Raw genomic sequence first — 28000 nt, 5'->3', positions numbered from 1 at the left:
CCCATGTGACTTTATCCTTTTCTACTTTATTACTTCAAATTAACAACCACAATAAAGCTCAAAAAAGTCCAATATTTACACAGGAAAAAAGTACAAAATTCCCCCCAAAGTTCTTCAGTAATTTTTTTTCAGTTTTTTAAATTACAAAGTAATAAAAAGCTTTGCTCTTTAATTAAAAAAAAAAAGAAGAAAAAGGAAACAGGTAAATAAATTAGGAAATACACACACGGAGAAAACAAACAAAAATAAAGTAAAAATGGGTGTTAACGAGGGATGGATGGATAAATCCGGTGCCCAGCTCTGACTCCAGGCTCCTCCTCAGAGAGGCAGAATGCGGGGAGGGTAGGACCCCAGGTAAGTGTCAGAACCAGGAAATTAATTTATAACCCAGGAGCCAGATGCTTTCTGGAAGGATTCTGTCCTAAGACCAGGAAAGGGGCATGAGGCTGCCACAGGCTGATGAGAATCTCAGGGGTGGGTGGTGGTGAGGACCCTCTGCGCCCTTCCTGAGGGATGTAGAAGTCACTGCCCACCCCGTGTCCTTGTTAGGGGGGGGAGAACAGAAAGTCAGCCTCGCAGGTGGGGCAGAGCACCTGCTGTCCTGGCACATACAGATCAGGCACATACACACACGCACACAAGGGATCTCCGTTCTCACACTGCCGCCCACTCCTCAAGGTCTTTGTGGAGAGGCAAAGAAGGGACCCAAACGATCTGGGGGACAATGGAAAAAGCCCAACACAGAAAGGTGGCCAGAATCACCTCAGCAGGGTAGGGGCTGTGCGCATATCCTGTGGTCCCAAGACTCAAGAGCGCCCAGGACCTGCCTCAGACCAACCAAACCATTTCCCCAGCTCCTCAGGCATCCCCCGAGGGCACTTGGGGGCTGGCTGCACCTCCAGTACATAGATGCTCCCGTCGGAGTGGCCTGGGGTGGGGCCTCGGCATCTGGTGCACGTAGCTGGTGTTTGGGGAGCGTTTGGCAGCCTGAAGGTTGTGGGCAGTGGGAAATCGAAGGGACAAGGATCTTCTGTGCTGAGGGCATCCCATCTTCTTGCCATTGGCAAAAAAAAAGTCAAAGAAACAAAATCCGTCGTCGGTTTTATGCTGGGTTTTTCTCTTTTTGTTCTTTCGAGTGGTTTTTTCCCCCATCTTTTTTTGTTGTTGTTGTTTAATGAAAGAAAATACAGTGAAGACACTAGAAAGGGGCAGAGAGAAGACAGATCAGACAGATGAAGGCACATCCGCCGCTGGCCACCCAACCACCAGACCACCATCGGCTTGTGATCTTGCCCTAAGGCTCTGAGCTAGTCCCTCTCTGGGGCACACAGTAGGTGCTCCACTTTCATGGAAAGGATACACTCTCTCTCGTTCCTCTGTCCTCTTGGAGAGCGACTCATACCTGCCCCACCCTGCCGTGGAGGGCCTGGTTCCCGGCCCTGAGAGCTGATGGAGGTAAGCCCTGCTTGACGTCCCCGCTCTATCTGCGGCACAAATTTCCGCAAGGCAAATCATGCTCAGGGTGCCCTGGTGTGTGGCCATGCTGGCAGAGCCCCCTAACAGGTCAACCTCTGCCTGCCATGTACACATCCCAGGGGAGCTCAGACTTCTCCCCACACACCCCCTCACAGAGCCCCTGCCACCTCCCCTCCCCAAAGCCAGGCCCGGGCAGTGAGCTGCTCTGCTTCAAGGCCTCATGCAGCCAGAAGTCCCACTGACTAGAGGGCCTCTCCTGGGCTTGTGGAGGCCACCAAGGGTCTTCTCGGACAGCAGATAAACTCCTGAGTACACGGCCCTGTTCTAAGTGCTTTGCTTGAATTAAGTGCAGTGAAGGGGCAGTCAGGGTGGGGGCCCCTGGGCTCAGTCTCTACTGGAAACTAACCTTCCAGGAGATGTTAAGGCAAAGAGGGGATCGAGGACTGGCCTGAGGGCAGAGAAGGCAAATAAGTCTCTGCTGGTGTGCAGAAACGGGCTGGTACGGGCCAGGCCCACTCAGAGCCCGAGTGGGGCAGACTCTAAGGTTTTAAACCCCCTTGAGGGCCCATGATTCTGGGGTCCCCAGTACCGTCTTCCACTCCTCCCACCTTTCCACAATGCTGGTTTCCTCCTGGGGCCCTGGGGACTCTGAGAGCCGGCTGGGCTGAACCTGCAGCACACAGACTCACCTGAGCAAACACTGGTCCAATGGCAGCGGCTCCTCACTTCCCGAGGTGGTCAAATGGCACGCTTGTCTGTGGGAGGGAAGGCAGAGAAGGGGGAGGAGATGAGCTGCAGGCAATGGCCATTTGCCAAGTCTCTCCCCACTATGGGGCTCCACACCTGCTGCCGCCAAGCCCCTTCAGCCAAGGGAAGAGGGGTGTGATCACAGCAACCCTGGGATGTGGTGGCTGTGCAGGTAAGAACATGGCCCAGGGAGGCAGGGCAGCTGCTCCAGGCCACACACAGCTGGGCAGCCAGCTCCTAGCACATGGCCTGTACACAACAGGTCTCCCACCCCCGCCTGTGCCAAGACACCTCCCCTGGGCAACCAAGGACTCTCCCTTCCCTACTTTCCTAGTCCAAACAAGGCCCCTAAGTGGGGCCACCAGAAAGGACCTGCCACCCATCAATCCTGTGCTTACCAGGCATGCAGGTGGCTTCTTGATGGCAGGCACAGGGAGCCCCGCCTGTGAGATCCCTGCTGCCCACCCAGGTCAGGCCCCCACAGCAAGGGCTGGACCCCAGCTCTATCGTCTGCTGGGGCAAGCTACTCCCCCCAGCTTGTTTCGTACCTTGTTCAGTGGAGCTAAGCAGACCTCAGACCATTAGATGAGGCCCGGTCCCCACTCAACAGTTACTAGAGAGGCAGCAGAGAGAAGCACCAGCCCTGGCTCCAGGCCTGGGGTCTCAGGCTCAGCTGCGAGGCACAGAAGGCCGGAGGGTGGGCAGCTCACCTGTGAGGCTGCAATCCGGGAGACCTCTTGCCGCCCAGTGAGGTCGGAGGACGAGACATTGGCGGGCGCGCCCCTGTGTAGCCTCATGCTCACCTTCCTCTCTCTGTCTACCCGTGAGATCGCTCTGGGAGAAGTATTGCCTGGAGGGGTAGGGGGAGCCACCCTTAGTGTCCAGGGCTCTGTCGCCCCCACCCCTGGGCCCGGCCCCCACCTGGAGTCCCTGCTCACCAGTTTGCTGGAGGCGGGAGGCTGGCGTGGACGCCACAGGCTCGGCAGCACTGCGGAGCCGGTTGGCAGTGGCCCCCGTGGGTGGGCCAGGGGGCAGAGCCCGGGTCGCAGACCCCCGGAGCTGCCCCATCCTCTCTTCGCGCTCGTGCTCCCGCCTCTCCCGGTCCACGTCCTCGGGGTTCCGGGCTGCACCCTGGGGGGATGAGAGAGGAGACTCGGTCAGCCCCTTGAGTTCAGGGTACTCGGGGATCCAGCACTCCCGCAGAGCAGAGCAGGGGAGGGAGGCCAGGCAGGCATCCTGGGGAAGAGGCATCTCAGAACCCCTCAGTCCAACCTCTTCCCCGCAAAGCAGGGCACCCAAGAGGCCTGGAAATGACCCGCAATCACGCAGCAGAGAAACAAAGCCACCCAACTGCCCTGAAGGAGAAGCAGCTCTCAGAGGCAGAGGGAGGTCACTGCCCTGGAGCCACAGCTGGGGGGCTGATGGCCCCACGCTGACCCAGGGCACTCCTTGGCCTTCCCGACCTGGGCCCCCTCTGTGTACACAGTCCTTGGCTGCTCAGTTTCCAAACAGAGCAGGGCAGGAGTTGGGAAGCCCAGAAAGGGCGTCACAAGGCTAACTGAAGGCAGAGCCAGGCCTTGAACTAGGTCTCCCATGCCAATCCAGGGGACCTTTCCAAAGGGCTGTTCTTCCCCTGCCCCTGGACCTCGCAATGGCTTCTGATAGGTGCTGTGGGGGCCACAACCAGGAGGCCCAAGGACCCACACAGACGCTGCCTGCCTTGGGACAAAATAGATACTTTGAGGGAACTTAAGAAGGAATGCACTAGATGCCCCACAGAGGAGCTTGAGAAGGATCGAGCTAGACGCACCATGGAGAAAGAAGAGCCCCGCAGGCAGGCTGGGGCAGAAGGGGTATGTGAGCCCCTGGGCCTGCCCTCCATCCACTGCCACCCCCAGTGCAGGAGGAAAGGAGAAAGGCCCAGAGAGAGAGCATGGTGTGGGAGCGGTGCCCAGCCGCATTACCTAGTTGGTCCTGGGGTCGTCCACAGGGAAGGGCAGGGGGCTGGCATGAGGGGGGCCGCATCTGTAGAGGAGAGAGCTGCAGGCTGAGTTGGGGCTGCCTCATGGGCCACAGGGTGCGAATTCCTGCAACCTGCGTCTCTCCCAGGGAACTGGCCAAGAAAGCCCTGCTGGTGGTGGGGAAATGGTGGGGGTTGCCCTTGTCTTCAAGCAACTCTAGGAGGTAGCGAGGAACCAGGGTCCAGAAGCCCTTTTGACCTGCCTAGGGTCACACAGCTCGGGGCAGAGCTGGGTGTGAACCCAGGCCTCTGCCACCCAGTCCTGCTCTGCTCTCTGCATCCCCAGAGGACTTAGCAGAGTATTTTAGGGGTGTGCATCCCTAGCCCTCCCACCCAGAGACCTGTCCAGACAGCCCTGAGCCACCGAGGCTCACCTGCTGACCTCCAGTCCTCCTGCTGGGCTCCTGCCCACAGAGACACAGGCTGGCAGAGAGCAACTCAGCCAGAACCACAGCAAAACCTGAGTGTTAAGTGCTGCAGCGCCCACTCATTAAACCGCTGATGGGCAGAGGCTGCATCAACCCGGCAAAGCAGGTACAAGCTCATTCCTGCGTTGGGGGAATGGAGGCCCAGTGAAGCTAAGGATTCCCTCTAGAGCCAGCAGCTGGGCAGAAGGCTGGAGCTCCTGCCTTTGTGATCCCAGCAGGCTCAGGTCAATGCCAGCCCCAGGGCAGGAGGAGGCAAGCTCCTCTCCCCATTTTTGTCCAACCAGTGGTGCCTCAAGAAACGCACACCAAGGAGGTTTCTTGGCTTTTATTTGCCCATGAGAAAATACAAAAGGTCAATATCCAAGTCACAGAAGCATTCCCCCACATCGTGCGGACCCCTCTCCCTGGCTGTGTTGGGTTTCCTCCTGGCCGGCTGCTTAGCCCTCAGAACACAGTTGCTTTGCGTGCTGACAGCGTCCCAGGCTCCAGGGCCCTGATGCTGAATGATATGCGGTGGCCACTCCAAGGAGAGAAGCTCTCGGTCAAGGGTCCGATCCTTCCCATGAGAGAATGTATAACCCACAGTGTCTAACATGGTGTCTGGTCAGCTGGGAGGTACTGGTGAAGGCTTCCTGCAGGGCAGAATGGTGTGGGAGGGGCCGGGCCTGGCCTGGGGGTGAAGGGCACAGAAGGTACCTATTGCGTCTGCAGATGCTTCTGCCAAGCAGGGGCTGGAGGTGACGTCACCACAGTGGTGATGGCATCAAAGGCACACATTTATCCACTCCAGTGACAAGGGTGTAGGATATGCCACTGGCCTCTCTGCTCAGCTTCTGACTCCAGGCCCTGCTTCAAGGGCAGCTCCACAAAGGGGTCAGAGCACCAGCCTTGGGTGGGGAAGGTGGTCCTGGCCTGGCTTGAGATGAGACCTTGTTGACTGGACAGTCCCAGGAGAGGCTCTATTGGGAGCCGTCTAGAGCCGCACTGTCCCACAGAACTTCCCGTGTTGATGGAAACATTCACGTCTGCTTTGGTGGGTTACTTAGCCACTAGCCAGCCACTTGTGGCTCCTGAGAACTTGAAGTGTGGGGAATGCGACTAAGGAATTCTTTTCAGCTTTGATTAACTTTAATTAAAAATCAGCCACATGTAGCCAACGGCTGCCATACTGGAATGCAAAACCCATTCTTGGCACTGGAGTGAGAGGGAGGGCCAGGTCGACCCCAGAACCGGATTCAGGAAGGGTGAGTGAGTGCCTGGGGCCTGGACACCCTGAGCAATGCCCTGTGGTGAGAAGAACTGGCCCCAGACCCTTGGCCATGCTCCCAGGTGGAGGGTCTGGGGTGCAAGGTGCCCCACTGGCATCTCCCACCCAACCCCTGGGTCCCTTGGCCCACGGACCCCCGTTCTCGGCCCAGCCTCTGTCCTGCTTCTTAGGGAATGCCAGGCCACTGTCTGGGACCCACGAGCATGCCGACTCCAGCATCCAGGAAAACATGGCCCCCATCCCAAGCATCTGGCAGAGCAGGCCGAGGGCGTGAAAGGAGAGGCGTGCCAGGATGGAGCTCGGTGCGGGTGGGAGCACTTAATGGGCTCAGGTTTACTAGAGGCTACCAACGGGGTCTAGCCGAGGCTGCTCCTGGCGCCCATTCCCACCAGGCCCTCCAGGGCACTGAAGAGCATCCCTCTTCCAGGTTCTGTTCATCAGGCAGCTGATTCACGAATCTTGAGGCAGGGGCTTCTCTGCCACTCCCTCTCCATGGCACCCCTACCTGCCAAGGGATGCCTCCTCGGGCCTGGCCCCAGTGGGCTCAAACACACCTGGTAACATCAGAACTGGGGCCCTGGAGTCCAGACCACAAGCCAGTAGTTTTGGGGGGGCAGCTCCTCCACCTCCTCCATGGGCCTATCTGGAGAGCCCTGGGTGCCCAGGGGTGCCGGGCACCTGGAAGGGACAGAGAGCACAGCAGAGGCTCAGCCTCTTGTGCTTGCCCAGCCAAGTGGTAAATATTGGAAAGGCCGAGCCTTGGAGGGTCCTTACCAGTATGTGCGTGGGTACGTGGGCCCGGCACAGGGACAGGGGCAGGGGCAGGGGCAGGGCAGTGCAACAGCTTCGCTGTCACGGGGCTGAGCCTGGCTTGAGGAAGCCCCCTTTTCCAGAAGAGATGTGAAACAAGACATATGAGTTCATAGATTCTGGAGTTCCACGCACAGCTGATGGATGCTTCTCCCCACCCCACCCCCAAGACCCTTATAAGAGGGAGACAGAACAGCCGCCTAGCAAGACCCAGGGTCCCATGACCAGGAAAAAGGAAACCACAATGAATGGGTCCAGGCTGGCCAGAGGGGCTGCAGTGAAGGCAGCCGCCTGAGATGTGCAGAACAACCAGAGCAGGGAGGTGTAGGCTACGATCAAGACGGCAGGGGGTCCCGCCAGCGCCATCCACGCTCTGCCGCGAGCACCCAGGAGGGACTGGAGGCCCAGCCAGGTCCTCCTAGGTCTGGTGGGAGGCGGCACCCTGCCTGGGCCCTGCTGACCGCAGCAGCACATGCTGTCAACACTGATGAGGCTGGAGTGGGGGCACCATGGGGGCTCTGGGACCCCACTGAGGTCGCTTGTGCTGTCCAGCTCATAGCTCCCATTTTTTGGGAGCCCCGCCTGCCACAGCGCCACTTTGGCTTTATGAGTCAGGGCCTTCCCCGTCCAGTCCCCCAAGCCCGCCTTGACCTCCTTGTGACTCACGAATTTGAGCATGTTCCAGTCGAAGACGTAGTCGTAGGAAAAGCCTTGCCGGTGGAAGAGGTTGCGGAAGAGCTGGCGCAGGTAGGAGTAGTCAGGCTTGTCGTCGAACCGCAGGGAGCGGCAGAAGTTGAGGTATGTTGAGAACTCAGCTGGCAGGGGTTGCGGGGGACAGAGGAGGCCATTGTGAGGTCCATGCTCCCAGGGACCCAGCAGCCGGACTTGTCCTACCCACCCGCTGTCCCTGCCACAGACCGGGCAGAACTTGAGTCCCCTACGAGGGAAAACCCTAACCCACCAGTGAGTAGAGCCTCTGCAGACTCAAGAAGAGAAAACGGGCGCCCCCTTTCAGTAAGCCGGCACCGTGGGACCCTAGCTCCCAGCTCACGCTCTTGTCAGGCATTCTAGGAATCGTAAAGACGGCAGATCGATAGCTGCCATAAATCCAAAGGACAGTCAAGAGCCCGGTGGGAACTCCTGACACAACCTAAGCCACAGGAAAAAGATTCCCACTTCCTCCTCTGAGAAGCAGGGGCCCGAGAGCCCGTGTCAGCTAACAGAAGATACACAGATTGCCCTCTGGCCCCCATTCCTGACACAGAGCTCCTAAAACCCTTGAAAATTCCTAAGTGCTAAGAGCACCAGAAGCATTTTTTGTTCTAATGAGGGAGGTGGGTGCCTGGACGGGGGCTGGAGACCAGACCATAACTAGAAGCTTGGTTACCCCCTATTTCTCTAGAGAAGGGAGAGGGGCTGGAAAGAGAGTTATGATGCTGGTGTCTACATGACGAAGCCTCCATAAAATCCCAGGAGCACGGGTCTGGAGAGCTTCCAGGCTGGTGAACACATCCATACCAGAAGGGTGGGGCACCCCAATTCCACAGGGACAGAAGCTCCTGCGCTCAGGACCCTCCTGGGCCACGCCCCATGTACCTTTTCATCTGGCTGCTCACCCACATCCTTTAATAAATTAGTTAAGAATTAAGTGTTTCCCTGAATTCTGTGAGCTGCTCTAGCAAATCAATCCAACCTGAGGAGGGGGCCGTGGGAGCCAATCGGTCAGAAGCACAGGTAGCAGCCTGGACTTGCTACTGCTGGGAACAGTCTTGCGGGACTAAGCCCGGGCCCGTGGGTTCTGACACTACTGCAGGCAAACGGTGTCAGAACTGGGTTACATTGGAGGGCACCTCACTGCTGTCACAGAGAACTGCTTGGTGAGGAAAAAGTCCCCGCATATTTGGTGGGGAAAGTGAAGTGTCCTGTGTGAGCAGCGAAGGAAACTCAGAGGATAAGGAAGGACTAGAGTTTTTCCTGATACTCAGCCCCATAGACAGAGGTGGGGGTACGGGCTGGGGGATACCTGGGATTTAGCCGGCAGCGACAGACACTAAATAATGTTCTGGTGCCGGGGCAGTGGGAGCCCGGCACAGCCCTATGTGGCCTCACCTTCCCCTTAGCAATGGCCTCCCGGGCTAACCACATCCCACATGCACTGGGCCACTCACAGGGGTAGCCTTTGCAGAGGACCTCGATGGGCGTCGACATCTTCTTCTCACTGATGCGCTCGTACTTCTGGCGCTTGGTGGCTGCCTTCAGGCCCTGCCAGGGCAGGGAGCCCAGATTGAAGTACATAAGCACGTAGCCCAGGCTCTCCAGGTCATCTCGGCGGCTTTGCTCTGCACAGAATCAAGGACAAGGTGAGGGGCAGGGTCCACACAGGCTCCTGGCTGATGGGGACCAGGACCCCCTCCTCCAGAACCTGCTTCTCAACTGAGAACAACTCACCCTGTGCCCCCGGCACGGAACCCCCTTGACACATGGTGGCTTGCTGTGATCCTGCTATGAACAGGCACTTCTCTACAGAGGGGACCTAAGGCTGAGCTTTTTCAATTCAATCCAGAACCTGTTTTCCCAGCTCAGGCACTCATTCATTGAACGACTATGTGGTAGGAACCCAGGTGCCTCCCTGCCTGGCCCAGCCTGCGGACAGGGCACGAGCTGTGGCACCAAACAGGGCTAAGGTCAAACCCGCCTTTGGTACTTGCTAAGCTGTATGACCTCAAGCAACCTTTCCCACCCTGCAGAACTGGGAAAACGTCCCCACCAGCTCTACAGGGCTGCTCTGGGGAGGAAGTAAGGCACGAGGAGGCACTGGGCACACCACAGCTCTTCTTGTGAAGGGGAAGACCTGGCTTTGCAGCAAGGCGGGCAGGCTGAAGAAAGCCATGGTCATGGCCAGCAGCCCACGAGCACACTCTGCCCTGGGCCTCACTCACTCACCGATGCCCAGGTGGGTGTTGATGGAGGCATAGCGGGCAGTGCCAGTCAAGTTCTTGTTTTCCCGGTAGGGGATGTGCTGGTGGGTGCGGGCATCCCGGTATTTCTTGGCCAGGCCAAAGTCAATGATGTACACCAGGTTGCCCTTCTTCCCAAGCCCCATGAGGAAGTTGTCAGGCTTGACATCCCGGTGTATGAAGTTCTTGGAGTGGATGTACTCAATGCGGCTGATCTGGGAGAGGGGACAGCAAGTCATTCAGCAAGTATTCCATGTAGGGGCCTTCACCAAGGGCTCTGGACTGGCCCTGGACTGAGGGGCTGAGGGACGGGGCCACGGAGATGGAAAACACACACACAGTCCCTTGCTCTGGGTGGAGAAGAAAGATCTGTCTGCAACTAAGCAAGATGATTTCAAGGGGTAGGTCAGGAAAGGCCTCCTAGAGGAAGTGACGTTAAAGAAGAATTCTGAAGGAGAAGTTCACCAAACTCTGCTATGAGATGTGGGAAGAGTGCCTGGCAGGAAAGCTAGTGGCAAGATCTAGAAATGAAGCCTGAAAGTCATGTGTGCCCCCGAAGAAGCCATGCCTGCCTGCCTCTACACCCGCATGGAACTTGAGGGGCCAGTCAGAAAGGCATTTTAAAGGCCGTTCTGGCAACCAGACTAGGGAAGAGACAGAGCACCCAAGGAGCCGAAACTTGGCGGGGTGACCGATAGAACACAAAATACAGGAACTGTCCTCTGGTTTCCACAGACAGGCCAACATACAGGTCCTTTCTTTTCCTTTGAACAATTTGTTAAAAACTAAGCCCCTATCTGGGCCTCAGGCTTCTGTAAACCAAAGACTTCGCTTGGCATGGCTGGGTACTTCTTAAACCTTGAGTCTCACATCCTGTGAGAATCTGACAACCTCCTCTGCACACACATTCAGCCTAAAACTGCAAGATGTTTGTAGACTTTCTGCAGGCCAGCCCATAGAGCCAGACCCCTGCATAAGATCTCCATGCAAAATTCCAGGTCCAAAATTCTATGCTTTTATATTTTTAAGTTTTTCTCCCTTAAATTTATAAAGGGCTTCAGGACCAAAGGCTTGCTTGTCAGGTGGCACCTGTCTGGTCCAGGCCCAGCAGTGGCATCCCACTTGACCCCAAACAATCCAGCAAAGGAGAGACTCTCACCTGAGGCAACTGAGGCCCAGAGAGGCTTAGCAGCTCACCTACGTTCACCACAGTACAACAGGACCAGGTCTGTGTGGTCACATGCTTTGAACTCATCTGAGTGTAGAGTCCTTAGGTCCTACTCTGGAAGCCCAACCCAGCAGGTCTGGAAATTTACATTTTAAATACTCTCCTTAGCGCCCCCCACCCCCAACATCCCCAATCTACAACCCACACTCTAGATCTCCTGGTCCTGCCCCAGGAACCAGGCCTGTCCTGTGTTCCTGTCACTGCTTCCTGCTCTGGCATCCCCCAGAGGCAGGGCTTGTGCCCTGTGCCCACTGGATGGGGAAGCTGAGCTTGGAAGGAAAGCCACGAGCCCGGCAGGATCCCCAGTCCCACAGCGGGGATGGGGAGGTAGAAGTCTCACCATCTGGTCGGCCAGGAGCAGCACCGTCTTGAGGCTGAACTTTCGGGAGCAGAAGTTGAAGAGGTCCTCCAGGCTGGGCCCCAGCAGCTCCATGACCATGACATTGTAGTCGCCCTCGGCGCCGCACCACTTGATGGATGGGATTCCCACTGCAGGTTGGGATGCGAGCTGTCAGGGGTGGTCTCCCCAGCCCCCGGCACAGCCCCAGGGCCCCCCCGCCCCTACTGCATGGGGCCCCCGGGCCCTCACCTCCCCCCTGCATCATCTTGTAGAACTTGCTCTCGATGTGCAGCTGTGGGTGCTTCGTTTTCACACACTCAAGCTTGATGGCAACTTCCTCACCAGAGGCGATGTTCGCACCTGCCAGGGGTGGGGGAAGCCAGGGAAAGGGGTCAAAGGGGTCACCCTCGGACAGGCAGCCCAGGCTGGGGCCAACTCAAGTGTCCACCCCTAAGCGGCTCTGTGCCCCTGGGGGAGGTCGGAAAGGTGGCAGAGGCCCAGCAAGGACGGGCCCCAGCCTGGGTGGGAAGTATGCACATACCCTGCAGTATGCACAAGGGGAAGGAGGGCAGGAACTACGGCCAATTCAGAGAACCACAGGCCAGTGCAGAAAGAGGGTCAGAGGGTACAGGGACAGGGCAGCTGCCCAAGGATCACAGGTCAGTAAGGGGAACCTCATCCTGGAGAGTGAGAGCCACTGAGCTAGCTAGAGGTGAGGTCAGTGGGGTGTCAGGCTGAACAGGAGAGAAAGGGGTGGGCACAGCTCAAGGAGTCACAGGAAGACCCCAGCCCAAACCATGCCTTGCTTCAGTTTCCCCAGCTACAGTAATAGGTGGGCTGAGCTGGAGGGTGAGGGGCTAAGCTGAAAGGCAGGCACGTCCTTCTCAGGGCCAGGTGTGACTGCAGCTGCAGGAACTCCAGAAGGGCAGTCTTAGCACACAAACAGAACAGACAGTCCACAGGACTTAGGATAGGATAAAGCCAGCACCTCCAATCACAGGAAGAGATGAGGCTATGCAATGGATGTCCTTGGAACAACTGGCCAGCATCTGAGAAGACACCACTGCTCATACCACATGCTGGGAGAAACCCACGTGGAGCAAAAGCTTGTATTAAAAAAAGGGTGGGGGGGCAGGGTGTGAGTTGGCACATCTTTGGAAACCAGGCTGGCCTTTATCAAGTGAAGCTGAACACACACAAACCCTTAATCAACCAAGTCCATTCCCGAGCATATGCCCTTCAGAAAAATGTAAGCACCAGAAGGACACAAGAAAACATACACAGCAACAAATGACCCACATGCCCATCATGAGAAGAATGGCTGAATGGTGACACAGTCATAAAGAAGAATGTCATAGGGCAGTAAAAAGGAATGAATGAAAGCTTCCTGCAGCAACTGGGTGGCTCCCAGCATCTTAACACTGAGTGCAAGAGAGACAGAGCAGCACCATTCACCAGAACCAAAAGGTGGAGACAACCCAAATGCCCACCACACCAACGGATGCATGAACACAAGAGAATATGTCTACCTGTGCGGTGGAATAGTATTCAGCCATAAAAAAGAACAAAGTACTGATACACGCAACATCAGTGGTAATAGGTAATAGGGTAAAAGATTTTAACAGACACTTCACGGAGAAAAACAATATAAAAATGGCTCACTCATATGAAAAGATACTCAACCTCCTTGTAAGAGAAATGTAAATTAAAACTATCCTGAAAGACCATTTTACACCTACGACTGGCAAAAGCCCTACAATGAGGTGACATGTGTGCTTGTCTGTTGGCTGGGCTGTGGAGCAGTGGGCACTCCTCCCCACATGGTCCAGGCGTGAACTGTAAATCCCAGCACCAGGACACCACCCAGCTCCCACTGTGGAGTTTATACTCAACACCCCTGCACAGTGCAAAAGGAGGCCTGGAAGAGGCGGTCTGCTGTAGGCTGTTTGCAACAGCAAAGGCTTGGAAATAACCCAAATGCCCATCACTCTGGGGACTGGTTAAAATAAAGAATGGCCCATCAGTAAAACGGAATACAATGGAAAAAGAATGAGGAAGCTCTCTGTGCAGAAGTGGAAAGATCTCAAAGATACAGGAAGTGAAAAAGCCAAGTACAGAATAGTATGTATTCTGTACTCCCTTTCAGTTAAAAAAAAAAAGTGGGGAAAAACTATGTTTGTGTTTGGTTGCATCTACATAAGGAAGCACTGAAAAGAAACATGAGAAGCCTGAAAAGAAACATGAGAAGCCAGAAGGACATTTCCCAGGATACCATGTTATATGTTGTCATTTTTCCCAACACTTCTGTTGAGATGCAATTCACATACTATATAATTACTCGTTTAGAATGTGCAATTCAGTGCTTTTTAGTATATTTACAAGGTTGTGCAACCATCACCACAGTCAATTTTAGAATGCTTTCACCACCCCCAAACACCCGCACCCCTTAGTAGTCACTCTGCATCTCCCAACCCCCCACGCCCTGGCAACCACAAACCTATTTTGTGTCTCTATGGAGGTGCCCATTCTGGACATTTCATCCAAACCAAATCATACACTATGTGACCTTTTGTGACTGGCTTCTTTCATTAAGTATTTTTTGTGTTTTGGTTTTGTGTGTGTTTTCATTTTTGAGTCACACAAGAAATAGATTACTAAGTACAGTGCCCAAGGGGAGAGAATGCTTGGCAAACTGTATGGTGTTTCTGGCACATTAACGCTCATCACTGGGTAGAGCTGCACACGTTTCCTGGGACAGTGAGGATGTGGCACAGAGGGGAACCAGCACTGCCTCCTGTCTGCTGGTCATGCCCATCCCCTGCTGGCACAAGAACAGGAGAGAGCAGTGGTTAAGAGCGTGGGCTTTGGAGCCCTAAATATTGATTCCCCTATCTCCTAACTAGGAACCCTGAGCAAGTCATTTTGCCCTCTGTGCCCCAGGTACCCCCATCTGCATACCTGGGATGACAGTCCACAGCTCATCAGGTTGTTATGAGGTGTAAACCAGCTTAGGAGAGTGTGTGGCATATGGCAAAGGCTCAACAAATGTTAGGTTTGGTAAGTACTGGTCCCTGGGCTTCAGAAGTGAGCCGGTGATGTCCTATATGCAGATTGGTGGGAAGAAAGGCTGCGAGTGCTCCTGATGCATGAGCAGGACTGTGCTAGAGACACAGAGATCACAGCATGTGCAAAGGCCTGAAATGGGGTACAGTGAACTCTGAGAGGTTTGGTGCAGCTAGAGCTCGAGGAAGCTGAGGAAGACAGTGGATGAAGTAGACAAGCAAGAGGTCAGAGGGGTCTCAAATGCTGCGCTAAGATCCTAAACGTTAGCCTGAGACTCCAGGGGCCAAGTATAGATGCCTTATTACAGAGTTTCTCAGCCTCCCCACTCCTGACAGCTGGGGCCCACAGTCCTTTCCTGGGGGGGCTGTCCTTTGGCAGTACCCCTGATCCCCACCCACTAGCTGTCTGTGGTATTCCTCCTTCCCGGAGTTGAAACAACCAAAAACGTCTCCAGATCTTGCCAAATGCCCCCTCCCCTATGTGGCAAAACCCGCCTCCCACTTGTTGACACCCACAGTGTATCAGAAAGGATGGGAGGACTTGGCGGGAGAGGGAGGCCAGAAGGAGGCTGATGCCACTGTCCAGACAAGAGCTGATGACAGCCCCGTTCAGGCAGGGGCAGAGACAGGACAACACTTTGCGGCAGCGCCTTCAAGACCCAAAGCTCAACAGATGTGAGGAGGGAGGAGAGGTGCCCAAATGGGAGGTGGAGGGTAAGAAGGAGCCCTTTATCCCCTTGAACTCTCGCCATCCTGCAAGCACTACTGTTTGTCCCTTTATTAGACACGCAGATACTGAGACACCAAAGGTCAATGACTGAATGCCACACCACTTCCCCAGGATAGAGACCCAAGCTGCTGGTCAAAGTCTTCTGACACCCATCAAGTGCTGGAAAGGGGCCAGAGTTGCTTCCCCGGTGGCCCTACCATCACCAGTCCCCCTTCGTTGCCTCTTAAATCTGTCGGGAAGCTACCAGTCTCTTCTCTGGTCTCCTTAATTCCCACGACTACTGAGCTGAGGCTCAGAGGTTAGGTAACTGGCTCAAGGTCCCACAGAACAGGCAGGGGGAGAGCTAGGGTCCCCAGTGCCCCTGCTTCTTATGCTATTCCAATTCTCTGCCCCATTCATTCAACCAGCAGACACAGCCCAAGCCCTGGGCCAGCTGAGGCAGCCCTGCCCTGCCCTGCAGGGGCTCAGCGCACCTTCTGTGGGAGCAACAGAGGTAACTGAATGAGTGCCAAGTGCCGGGCAGGGGCCGCAGACGTGGCCCATCAGCAAGGTGCAGCAGCCTGCGGGGGTTGGGCCGGTCTGAAAACAAACGTGGACACAGAGAAAGGGTAGCCTGACCAGGCCTAGAGGGTCTGGGCCTTGGGAAGTTCTAGGTGGGGATGGAGGTAACCAACTTCACATCAGGGCTCACTTGGACACCCACACAGATGTATGGACACAAGGAGGGACCTGGCTGGACTGGAGATGGGGGACGAAGCACCCCTATTAAGCACCTGCTGGGGAGCACTGTTCCCTCCCCATTTAGAATAGAGGACCAGAGACTAAGAGCATTCCTGAGAGTGCACAGCCAGTGTTAGTAGAGTGGGCACAGGTACAGCCACGTCTGGACCCTGCGTAGCCAACTGGAGGCCCCACTCTCCTGGCTGTTCCCCCTAAGATGCTGAGGGGAGGCGGGGAGGGACTGAAGCAGGCCTTGCAGCCACATCCACAATGTACTTGCCTTCAGTCAATCCTGGAAAGCAGGGCCTGGAGGCTGCGCCCAGTCCCACCTGCAGAGGCCATCTGGAATCAGGCCCTGGCACTGGCACCAGCGACAAGAATGTGGCCAGAGCTTTGAACAAAGGGAGCCAGCAAGGCCAGCCAGGGAGGCCCTACAATCACCACCGTTCCCACACCAGTAAGACAGGGACCCAGGGAGAAGTTGGCAGGACGCTGTGTCAGGCCAGGGCCCCTGAGGCCCATAAGCCTGGTGAAGGCTGCACAGGCAGGGGAGAATGGCTCCCTACCCCCACCCAGGCCCAAGAGGACCCAGATCCTTTGACAGCAGGGAATCCCCACAAAATTCAATGGGGGATGCACCATAAAAGCATTACTGCCAGCCGAACATGTGCAGGTGTCTTGAACACCACACTCTCATTACTTCTTACCACCGTGGAGGCCTCATGACTGCATTTTACAGAAGGGGAAGCCAAGGCTGGCAGAGGTCCTCACTTGCTCAAGGGCGCATGGCTAGTATAGGAAATGCCAGCACCCAAACCTGGTAGAATTTATTCCAGAGCCTGTATAAAGATGAGCAAATCTGGACCTGGTTTTTAAAATGAACTGGAGGCCTACCTGCCCTGCAGTGAAGTCACACCATGTGGACCAGAGACACTGGCTTTGAGTGACCTTGAGCTCCCCCCTCTCCATCCATCTCTGAGCCTGTTTCTCTTCTGCAAAAAGGAGACCCTGACCTGGGTGTTGTCTAGAAGCATTGGTATATCTGTGTCAAAGCTGCCTCTCCGTGCCCTTTGCCCTCAAGCCAGTGGCTCCAGGCTTCAGTCCTGAAACCGAGAGCCTCTATAATAAGAGGGCCCTTTATAGCCACCCCCATTTCACAAATAGTAGGGAGATGGGTACCTGTACCCCCATTCCAGAAATGAGAATGCTGAGGCTCAGAGAGATTCAGTGACTTGTCCCAGGCCACACAGAGAGCAGACTGGGGACCTGAAGCTGACTTGACCCCTGATCCCAACCTCCTGCCCTGTCAGAAGTGAGGCCACCTCAAATGCCCATACACATTACACTTCGTGTTTCCTCATTCAAGAGGCCTTCCTGAACACCCACTGTGGGCAAGCCACCTGAGGGACACAGGGAAAAGAGGATGGACACAACCTAATGGCTGCCTCCCCTGGATGAGCTCGAAGTCCTAGAGAAAACCTTTAAAACAGCTCCAACCTGCACTGTTTTTCCTTCCATTCTGAGCTCAGGTGGTGTTTACAGGAGGGTGACCACTAAGTGCTCAGCAATGAACTGCACATCCAGCTAGCACCTTACAGTTTACAAGATGCTTTCCCATGTGCCATTTCATTTGTGCCTACAGACAGCCCTTGGTCAGCCAGGCGTCACCATCACACTTTCCAGATGGGGACACTGAGGCACAGAGCAACCACATGACTCACGCACAAAGCCAGGTCTGGATCCTGGGTCTAACATCTCCCTCCCACATTCTGACTTCTATACCCTCTCACTCACATGGAGGGCTGTGGGTAAAAAGGCTGCCTTCTCTAGTTTTCAAGAGAAACCTTGGGTGGCCAGCTTCCCCATGCGGCACCTGTTTCTTGGTATGTGACGTGGGAACAGTACAGCACCATCCCCAGAGGCTGCCATGAGGGGAGACCACATTCAAACAGGCTCTGCCCAGCAAGTCTGTGCTCAGAGAATGCATGCCTCCCTGTCCCCTCTGATGTGGCTCACTGAGGAGTAGGGTTCATACCCCAAGAAGCAGGGACCCAGACTACTGGGTAAGAGAAACCCCCGAGTTCCAAATCAGCGAGCACCTCACCCTGACAGGTTGGTTTTCTCTGCCCAGAACAGAATTTGTTTTCTATTTCTAAGGAGGGAAACAGAGGCACAGATGCTTCCAAGGGCACAGGGACAGGAATGAGGATGAACCCCAGGGGCTGGCCACCTTGTTCTAACAACTCCAATCCATGACTACCCACACACAATCTCCCTTCCAGACCAACAAGAGCAAAGGGCCACGACTCCTGACGGTGCCCCTCAGATGGCTGAGAAAGTGCACTCGAAGGGCTGAGGACATGGGTGAGATGTCAGCAAGTTGTTTACAATGACAAGTTGGAAGCAAACTCAGACTCACAACAGGAAGCATATTGGGAGAGAGGGCCTAAGAGCTGAGGAACCCCCTTCCCCCCGCCCCCCAAGGTTACTGGGGGAGCCTGCGTCATTCCCAAGAATGCCTCGGCTGAATTCCCAGGGGCTGACCACAGGGAGGGGGCCTAGCTGGGAGAAAATGGTAGCCCAGGCCTCTCTGTCCACCAGCATCCTTCTCCCAGGAGGCAAGACACAGGGGTGCTGACCCAGTCTGGGTTTTCCCACGCCCAGATGGAGACCCAGGTCATCTGCAGCTGAAAACCAGAGCTAAAAATACCCTCCTCTGCTCAGCCTGCAGCAAGTGGGAACCCCGCCCCACCTCGACTGTATGGAGTCCCTCAGCCTGCCTCCACCCCAACGTGCTGTTTCCCTCCCCACCTGGGAAGGCTCTGCAGACAAAATAACCAAAACATGCCACTGGAGCCCTGGAGCCAAGTTCTGGCTTCAGAGCCTGAAATCCTGGCCCCTTTCTTCCTCTCTGTCCCCAGGGCCATCCCGGGGGCTCCAGAACCACTGAGCTGGAGTCAGGAACACTCACCCAGGTAGATATCTCCAAAGGACCCACTCCCGATCTTCCGTCCCAGGCGGTACTTGTTCCCCACACGGAGCTCCATGATTTACTGTCGCTGCAGAGGAAATCAGAATCACTGGTGTCAGAGAATAGGGAGCTGGGCAAGGGACCTGGACTGCTGGACCCCACCCCACCCCCACCCAAGGCCAAGCAGAGCCAAGAGGAACTTGGGAGACCAACACTCCCCCTCCCACTGTCCAGGAAAGGATTTGGCCTGGCTTTGCCTGAGGGCAACCAGGCATCAGGGGAGTGCTGAGACAGGCTCAGAACCAGCATCAGTGGAACCCCAGGAAGGTAGAATTGGAGACAAGGTCCGAGATAAAGCAGCCAAGCAAGCATCTCCTTGGGGGACACTCATTTGAGGACCCTCCAATAGGAGCATCTCAGGGACAGCCCAGCCACTATGGGCCAAGATTCTGAAAGGAAAATTAAGGACAAAGGGGATAATGGGGAAGGGGATGCAGGAGGTGATCATCCTGGGGGTGCTACCATGGCAACCAGCAGCAAGTTCCAACCACTAGGGAGGGGAGGACAAGGTGAATGGGGAGTCCCAACGGAGTTCCTCAGCCCCTTTAGGCCTCAGAAATGACAGGGTCCCCCTGCCCTCATCCCTCCCCCTCCACAGCTTGGTGGGCTCTTTCTGTGCCAGACCCTGTTGGTTTGCAGTGTGCCCTGCAGGAGAGACGTCTCCTTCCCAATCCAGGAGGAAGGCAGGAAAGGGGCTCCACAATGGCCACCTCCCAGTCATCTCCCTCCCAACCTCATGACACCAAGAACCTCATGCGGGCCCCTCTGCCCATGTTCCTCTGGATGGATGGTTTGGGGCTGGCTTCCTTCAAGACTAAGGAGAGGGTCTCCTAAGAGGGCCCTGCAGAGCCCTGGAGGAGCCCAAAGCCAGGTTCTTAACTGCCAGCTTCTGCAGGGTGGGTGGAGAGCCTGCGGAGAGGGGCTGACTCGGGCAGCTTCCCTCTTCCCTGTGCCCTACCCTGGGTGCCCAAACTTGGGGACACCAGAAGCCACCATGATAGGGACCCCTCTGCTCTGGCCTAGGGCAAATGTCTGGGCACTCTGAGGTCCTGGCCAGCAGAGGAGGAAACTCCTGGCTGGGAGGCGGTTTCTGCTACTGGGGGGCAGGGAAAGATGGGCTACGAAATAGAAAGCCAGATGGGGGACCCCTAAGGTCTCATTGTCTATATGAGGACCAGTGTGGAAAACCATTAAGAGGGACCTCCCTCTGCAGACAGGGAACTCAGGTCTAGGGATACCACTCCACCTACCCCCCACTTCCCAGCAGCACGTTAACGGCACAGACTCCTCACCTAGGACCTCACCTAGGGTTCCTGCCACCCCACGTGGTGGCCACCCGCCCTCAAAAACAGGACTTATTCTGTGCCAGGGCCAGGACGCACAGCGGCCCTGACCCTTCCCATATCAAGTGCTACCCCCAAAAGCCAGACCCACCTGGGAGCTGAGATGGGAGAGATTTACTCCACAGATGGTCAGGCTGGAGCTCTCCGCCACGGCAGAGGCAAGGAGCCAAGAGCTGCTGCCCAGGAGAAACACCAGTCCCAGCGCCCAGCTCCCAGGGAGCCACTAGCCCTGCACCAATGGCCATGAGGAAGTAGCCTCCACCCCGGCTGGCCAAACTCCAGGATCTCAACCAAGGGCCTCTGCCCACACGCCTGGCCAGTCCCAGCTGAGATGCCACGGCTGCCAGCAGAAAACACTCTACATTTGCAGGAAACTCACATGCCACACACCTCACATACACACTGTCCAGGGTGTACACCAAAAGGAAGAAAGAAGACACACACCAGGAGCCCTGCTGGCAGGGGGGGGAGAGTGGACACGGCTGTGTGAACGCACAACCCCCAGCCCCAAGTCTGTTTTTGTGGCCAACACCATATCAGAGCCCACACATGGCAACCAGGAAGGCCGCAGGTTAGGAAAGGAACATAAATATACCCGCATCCTATATTACATAAATACCCATGCCGGGTTATATAAATACCCGTGCCCTCCGTCTGGGTGTCTTACATAAATACACTGCACATGACCCCCCAGCCCCTCCCCACTCATGGGGCTGTCGGCAGAGAAGGAAGAAGAGAGGGTGCAAACAGCCCTGCAAGGGACCACACCGCTCTGTGCTAACCACCCAGACCCAGGGGGGAGGCGGAGGGCCCCAGGCAGAGGCTAGACTGTCCCAGCACTGTCCCCCCAGGAGCCCCCCAGAGCAGAGGAGAAAGGACTGAGTCAGGAATGGGAGAGGTTTTCCAATTCTTTGCTGCTTCTCCCATGGGGGAGGAGGGCGGATTTGAAATAAACAAAGTGAAAAAAAAAAAGAGGCAGAATGAAGATTCAGGAGTTTCGGCTGGTTAAAAAACATTAGACAAACTACCACGCAGCACACAGCACAAGGGCAGTTTTCTTAGTCCATGACCCTCCCTCCCCCCCCACCCCGCAGCTAGGGCCCTCGTCACCGGATCATTAAAACAAAAACCGGAGGGACATCCTAGACGCCAAGCAAGGAGCCCCAAACACAGGCATTTATATTAGGCGCAACTTAAGACACTCTGGATCCCCGCCCCCCTCCCCAAATCCTTCTCCCCGACGGAGGCTGTGCCAAGAAAATCTGCATGAAAACTAAGGGGAAAGTTGGGGAGGGGGCTCACCCTGCTTTGTGGGCGCGAGGAGGAGCCTGGGAATCCTCTCTCTAGATACCCAGGCACAACATAGTTTTATGCTCCACAGAGACTTGCAAAACACGGATTTCTCACACGCAGAAATGGGAGAATCCGATCTGATAAATAACCCCCACCCCTTTCTCTCTCTCCACAAAGGAAAACAGAATTGGTGCCTGGGTGACCACACACCCCTCACCTCAGGCCCCCAGGCGCCCCCCTCCAACACGAGGAGCCCCCGAGCCAGGAGAGAAGGGGGTGCTGACTGTCCGGAGAAACACACGGAAGCCCAGGGTCTGGCCAAGGAGCCCGAATCAACAGTCCCGGCCGCCCCCAGCGCCCGAGTCCCGGGCTCCCCTCCCTCCGCATCTCCGAATCTCAGCCGGGGTGGCCGCCTCGGCCAGCCGGGGCCCTGGGGCGTCCAGCGGGGGAAGGGGGAGGCGGGCCGGGTCGGGGGCCACCCCCGGGCAAGCCTGCGAGATTATAGTCACCCTCCGGCTCGTCCCCAGCCGCGCCTTTGTCCTCGCCGGGCCGAGCGGGCGGCGCCCGGGCCGCCCCCCCACCCCCGAGTGCGAAGGCGCGGGTGTCCACCCTCCTTTCCTCTCCCCTCCCTCTCGCGCAAAAACAAAGAGGCGGAGGGAGCCCCCGTTTCCCCTCAGGTTTGCACCCCTCGGCGGGCCCGCCGCCCCCCAATATTTACCCCGCCGGGAAGGCGCCGGTGCCGCGCCGCTGCTCGGTGGGCTGCCGCGGGCGGGGGCGGCCCGCCGGGGCAGATGCCGGAGGATTCGCGGAGCCGCCCGGCGCGCCAGCCTCTCCCGGCCCAGCCGCTGCCGCCGCTGCCGCTGCCTCACTCCGCTCCGCTCGGCCCTGGCCGGGCTCTGGCTCTGGGCTTCCGCCGCCGCCTCCCTCCTCCGGGCCCTCCTGCCCGCCCGCCCCCGCCGCCGGCTCGCGCGTTCCCGCCTGGCGCGCGCCCGACGGCTCCCATTGAGCCCCGGGCCCGACCGCTGATGTCATCCCCGACCCGCCGCCGCCGCCCCGGAGGATTTAAAGGGCCCGCGTCCTCGGCTGTCGGGGTCGCTGGGGGCCGCAGCCAGGAAGCGCTGTCCCCAGCCTCGCGAGGAGCGCCCTTGCTGGAACTCGGCCTTACGCGTGGGGCCGGGGAGCACACACAGACTGACACCCTGAACCAGTCTGGGGCACAGGTGTTAAAAATTGGGTGGGGGTGGGGAAGGAGGGCGCATCACCAGCTGGGGCTTTGGAGACCCAGAACCTCCCTCCCTCCTGCCGCTTTGCCGCTCTAAAAACGAAGTCGCGGCCCCCTCCGCAGGCCGTGGTGATACGGCTTCCCGCAAAAGGCGAATGTTTAGAGTTGGGGGCCCACTCTGCCTCTGGGCTCTGAGTGCAGCGGAGAACGCAGGACAGGTCGATTCAGGGGCTAACGATTTGACAGGACAGCAAGAGGTAGAGGGACATTGACAAAAAGGCCCAGGGAGGTAGCCAGAGCTCAGCTACACTCTGCCCTCATGGAATAATCAAAGGTCTTGTCTTTTTCTTCTCCCTCCCCTCTTCCAGCAGCTCTGTGATGGGCCCAGAGCAGACTTTCAAGTCCTAATGCTGTCCTAGTCGTTAAATGAGGGACCCAACACCTGCCGTGGAACCAACACCCGAGTCAGAGTCTCCAGGGGTGCAGTTCACCAAGTCACCTCCCAGCTCTGGGCTTGGGTTCACCTATCTGCAAATCAGGAAGAAGGACCACTGCCTCCCCAGGTCACTGGGAAAATTAATTAAGGATTCCTACTGGTTTCGAGTAGCTGATGAAAAGTTCTAGGGCAGAGTTTTTTAAATGATGATATTTACACTGTGTTATACAAAGCTCTGAGTTATGACACACATCCATTCACACATAGCTGTGACTGGGGGTGCACACGGTGCGGGAGAGCACTGCATCCAATGCCGGCAGCATGGCTTCCTGGAAGAGTCACTTCCGGGATAACCGCACCTCCCGCCAGCCTCTGGGTCTCAGTCACACGTTGCCCAGACCGGCCGGCCCCCACAGACCAGGCTCCTCACAGCGCAGGAAACTGCACCCGCCCGCGGAGGCGGAGGGCTTTGCCCAGAGGACCACACACAGCAGCAAGACGGCTCTGTTCTCCCAAAGAGCTCCTTTACAAGAGGGCAGTGAGGACAAACCTTCTCCCAGGACAGGTCGACAGCAGTCAACCGGGGATGCCTGCCCTCAGGGCTACCTTTGCAGAACAGGGTGTTGTGGCCAAAGGGGTGGGCTTTGCTTTACCTGAATGGTTATTTTTTGTTATTATTTCTTTGGTCTTGTTAATTGATTCCTGTTGTTTTAAAATGGGAAGATTTCATATTACAGGTCCATATTCCCTGCTTCTCTTGAAGCACTGAGAAAGCTGGCAGCTGGGGGCCTACACTCACACTGGGACCCAGCCACGATCATCCATCCCAGTCACTGCCCAGGGGCCCCCATCTTGCTTCCTCACATCAGCTGCTTTCACTCATTTTATGACTCCTGTCATCCCCTGTAGGGCCCAAAGTGTAACACTCTCCTAAAAGCCAGCCACCTAAAGGCTGCTCCACTACCAATGCTCTGGCCTTTGTCACCTGTTTTCATCCAAGTTTCACCAGTCCTAAATCCCGGGTCTCTGCTCCAGTGTTCAGGGATGCCAACCCTCCTTGTGGCTGCAGGTTCTCCTAAGGTACCAAGGCCTGGGGCCCTAGGCAGAGGGATCCTGGCACTACCGAGCAGGGATGGAATGTACTCTTGTGTCCTCCATTCTCAGCACCCAAAACTTCTAACCAGGGCCCGCTTCCCAGTTACAGGCCTCCCTCTCCAGGAAGGGCCTAGTATTTCTCCAGCACCTACCTATTTCACTTGGACCTGGGAGAGGTGATTATCTCAGTTAATCTTCTCAAACAACCGATTAAACCCTACTCTGCTCTTTCCTAGGTTTACAGACAGGGAATCTGAAGCTGCCAACAGCACTTCCTAAGGGTGCACATTAACCACCCACCACGTCCCAGCTTCTCTTCTCAATCTTGTCATTTGCCCCCACCTCCATTCCAGAGCTTGTAACCACCTCCGCCAACCCCACTGAAGATCTGGTCAGTTCCCTGAGCCAACCAGTCTGCAGACCCACACCCTCGTCATGGCCTGCTCCTGGTCTCTCTCCTGCTGTCCCCACTCACTCTCCCTTGGAAGAATGCTTCACCCCCCACCCCTTCTTAGCAGTATTGTGGGCCCAAGTTACCTGTGTCCTACTCCCCTGGAAGACTAACCCATCCTAGGTCCTTCTAAAGAGCTTTGCAGCTCAGCTCTAAGGAGATACTGAGATGTGACACACATGCAGCAGAAGAATGGGGGAAATTCCAAAGGGAAAGAAATCTTACCAAGTTCTAGCAGCTTCTGAGCCTGACTTCTTTCTTCAGACTAGGTTCTTCTCAGTGACTCCTACTAGGACTTAACTCCCAACTTTAAAACCCAAGGGTGTGGCCAGCTTGAGTTACCCTAGCCCCCTCCCTACTCTTCCACCCACCCACCCAGAAGATGCCATCAAGCCTGGAACAATAGGTGTCAGTGAAGTCTGAGCGCACGTAGGCCCCACCTGGGGTTTAGCTGCTCAGCACTGGGTCAGGAGGAGCGGCTCCGAGCACCTTTCCAATCTGACATTGTACCTGTATCCTTGATACCCCAGAGCACTGGGCTGGGGATCTCAAGGACAGCCCTAGAATCGCCGGACTGTGCAAATCATATTGCGATGCCACCAGTGATAGGGAGCACGACTTCAGTCCTCCCAAAGGGACCTGCCAGCTGAACCATACTGTGGGCTCCGTGGATTTACTAAACATCAGGCTGTCCCCCAGCCTCAGGGCCTTAGCCCTGGTTGTTCCTGCAGCCTGGAATGCTGTTCCCTCAAATATCCACATGGTTCATTCCCTCACCTCCCTCAGGTCTTGACTTTCCAGTCACCTTCTAGGGAGGCCTTATACTCCCCCCGATTTAAGGTTCTAACCCCACTGGGGCACTCCCTACACACTTCCCTGTTTTGGTTTTTCCCTGGCGCTTATCACTAGCATATTCTATATGGTACTTGAAACTTTTTTTCGCTCTGTGTCCCCCACTAAAATATAAGCTGCATGAAGGGAAGGAGTTGGTGCTATTTGGCTTGGGGGCACCACTGCGTATCAAGAGGAGTATGTGGCACAGAGGAGGTATTCCACATGTATTTGCTGCATAGGTGAATGGATGGACTGAAAAGACAGCCTCCACTCTCTGACAAAACAGTAAGAGCTACACTCATCGAGCACATGCTGTGTGCCAGGCCCTCTACGAAACATACTACCTGCATTGACTCATTCAACTGTCACATCCACCCTCAGCGGAGGTGGTCATCCAGGCTAGTGGAGAACGCAGTTCCGAGACAAGTCCCTGTCGCCTCCATCAGACTCCTGAGCCCCTCTACTGGAAATGCAATTCTGCACCCCTGTTGAGAGCCACAGGGGCCCAGGGGACTCATTTATTCCAACTCCATCATTTTATAGGGAGCGACTAAGACCCGGGAGCCTTGCTCAAGATTGCAGGGAGCCCCAGTCAGTAGCCCACTGTGGCTAAGAAGATGGCTTCAAATGCCAGCTCTGCCACTTTTTAACTGTGTGAGCCTAGGAAAGATCCTTAAACTCTCTGAGGCAGACACAAGAACCTCATTTGTGAAATGGGGATAATACAGACCATCATGCACAAAACTACCTCAACCAGAGGAAGCCCCGAGGGAGAGGAAGAAGCCTAACTACCACTGTTCTGAGGAGCAGGCCGGTGTGAAATCCAGGCCACCTCTCTTGAACTTGTAGCACGGCCGGCTGCATCTCTAGGTTCTTTCCTGGCTCTACCCACTCTGGGGGGCGGGACAAGGAGACCTCTAAGGCTCTTTCTTCAGTCTTCCCATCTGCAAACTAAGGGCTGGACTAGCTGGGGAATGGCTTAGATGCCCCACATCTGGGACACTCCAGTGAGAAAGGTCCTGAGGTCATACACATCTGGGCTCAGTGGGAGAGGACTCCCTCCCCACCCCCACCCCCACCCCCATATTCAAGACATGTGCCCTTCCGCCAGCTCTACTTCCTGACTGTTTTCTGAACCAGACACCTCTCACCGGTGCATCTTTCACTTGCACACTGCAGGGGTCCTTTAACTAGTGAGAACACAAGCTGCAGCTGCTGCTCTCTCTTGTCCTTAGCACGAAATCCATGTTCTTTCCCAGGCTTGCTATGACCTGGCCCCTACCTGCCATTCAGACCTCCATTTGAGCCTCACTCCCCTCGGTCTTTGATTTCATCATACCGCAGGGCCTTTGCACTCAGCCATTCCTTCTGCCTAGAGTTATCTTCCCCCCAGATCTTCAATGGTTGTCTTCAAGACATGACTCAAAAATCACCTCCTCACAGAGGCCTTCCTTGATACCACACAATCTTAAGTGGGCCCCCTTCCCCTCTCTTCCTCTCTACTGGATCACCCTGCCTTGTATTCTTTATGGCACTTAACTATAGGCTGAAAACATCAACTTGCTTATTTTTAACACCCTTGAACATAAGCTCGAAGAGAAAGAAACCCTTCTATCAGTGCTTCTGTGGGTGCCCAACTAGTAATGGGTGCCCCATAAATGCTTGTGCAATGAGTAAACTCTGCTGCGGTGTGTGGTCATGGCGGCAGAGGCACTTCCCAGCTCTGGGCCAGCCAGTACCTGACAGCCCCAGACAGGTCTTACCCTGTGGCTCCTCCCCACCCCACCCACCCCTTCTCAAGAACCCTCTCTCATTCCCTATGCTGCTGCTCTTCTCCTGGAGAATCAACTTCCAGAGGGGCTAGGAACACTTGCCACATGTCCCACAGGCACAGGGAGCCCTAGAAATACCCCAGCATCACCAAAGGGCCCCATCACCCTGCCTCCAGCTTCCCCCACACCCCCCCATCTGCTTCCTTCCTTCAACCTGGCCTGTCACTGTGCTGCCCCCCTGGGCTCCCCTGGCGATTTGCACTGCAACCAACTCTCTCCCAAATTTGCTCCTTCCATCCTCTGGGAAGGCAAGGCATTCCATTCCCAGGACACACAACCACTCATTAGCTGGGCCTCGGGAATTCTGATTGCACGGCTAATAATCCCAATTCCCACTGCAATACTTCCCAGCTCAGCACAGTCAGCACGATTCATCACCTCCTCACCCTGTCGCATGTCTGTCCACAAACATTTCCTGATGCCAATTCCTCACAGGGCCAGAGCAAGCCACACCAGACCCTGCTGGCCAGGAGCTGAGAGTCTGCCTGGGTAGGCTGGGCAGATACAAGGAAACAGGTGGACTATCCATGCCAGAGAGAACATGCCAGACAGTGCCACAGGACAGACCCAAGTGACCTGGCTTCACTGGAGGCACCAAGGGGTGGTGAGCTGTCCCTCCCCCAAGCCCTTGCCCAGCACAGTGTTCTGCGAGCTGCGACTAGGGGTTTCCTAACTCGG

General features: G+C 56.0%; 1 protein-coding gene across 9 annotated transcripts in view; it reads right to left on the bottom strand.

Annotated features, from left to right (window-relative positions):
* Positions 1–6: 6 nt before the first annotated feature.
* CSNK1E (casein kinase 1 epsilon) overlaps positions 7–28000 on the bottom strand; it is a 31950-nt gene continuing 3956 nt past the window's right edge. Inside the window, exons 1-12 of one of the 9 annotated variants that reach the window (XM_057486368.1) lie at positions 22171–22398; positions 18757–18844; positions 11523–11633; positions 11274–11422; positions 9692–9920; positions 8917–9087; positions 7415–7563; positions 4188–4248; positions 3162–3354; positions 2934–3073; positions 2166–2231; positions 7–1198 (exon numbers count right to left, since the gene is read on the bottom strand). In XM_057486368.1, coding sequence (XP_057342351.1) covers positions 2215–2231; positions 2934–3073; positions 3162–3354; positions 4188–4248; positions 7415–7563; positions 8917–9087; positions 9692–9920; positions 11274–11422; positions 11523–11633; positions 18757–18832 — 1296 coding nt within the window. In that variant the 5' untranslated portion in view covers positions 18833–18844; positions 22171–22398 and the 3' untranslated portion in view covers positions 7–1198; positions 2166–2214. The other 8 variants (XM_057486369.1, XM_057486372.1, XM_057486370.1 and 5 more) reach the window with 8 other exon arrangements.

The sequence above is a fragment of the Manis pentadactyla genome, chromosome 10 (assembly GCF_030020395.1).
Source record: "Manis pentadactyla isolate mManPen7 chromosome 10, mManPen7.hap1, whole genome shotgun sequence".
Lineage (NCBI taxonomy): Eukaryota > Metazoa > Chordata > Mammalia > Pholidota > Manidae > Manis > Manis pentadactyla.
Note: the sequence above shows the minus strand (reverse complement) of the source record. Positions and strands in the feature narration are given on the sequence as shown.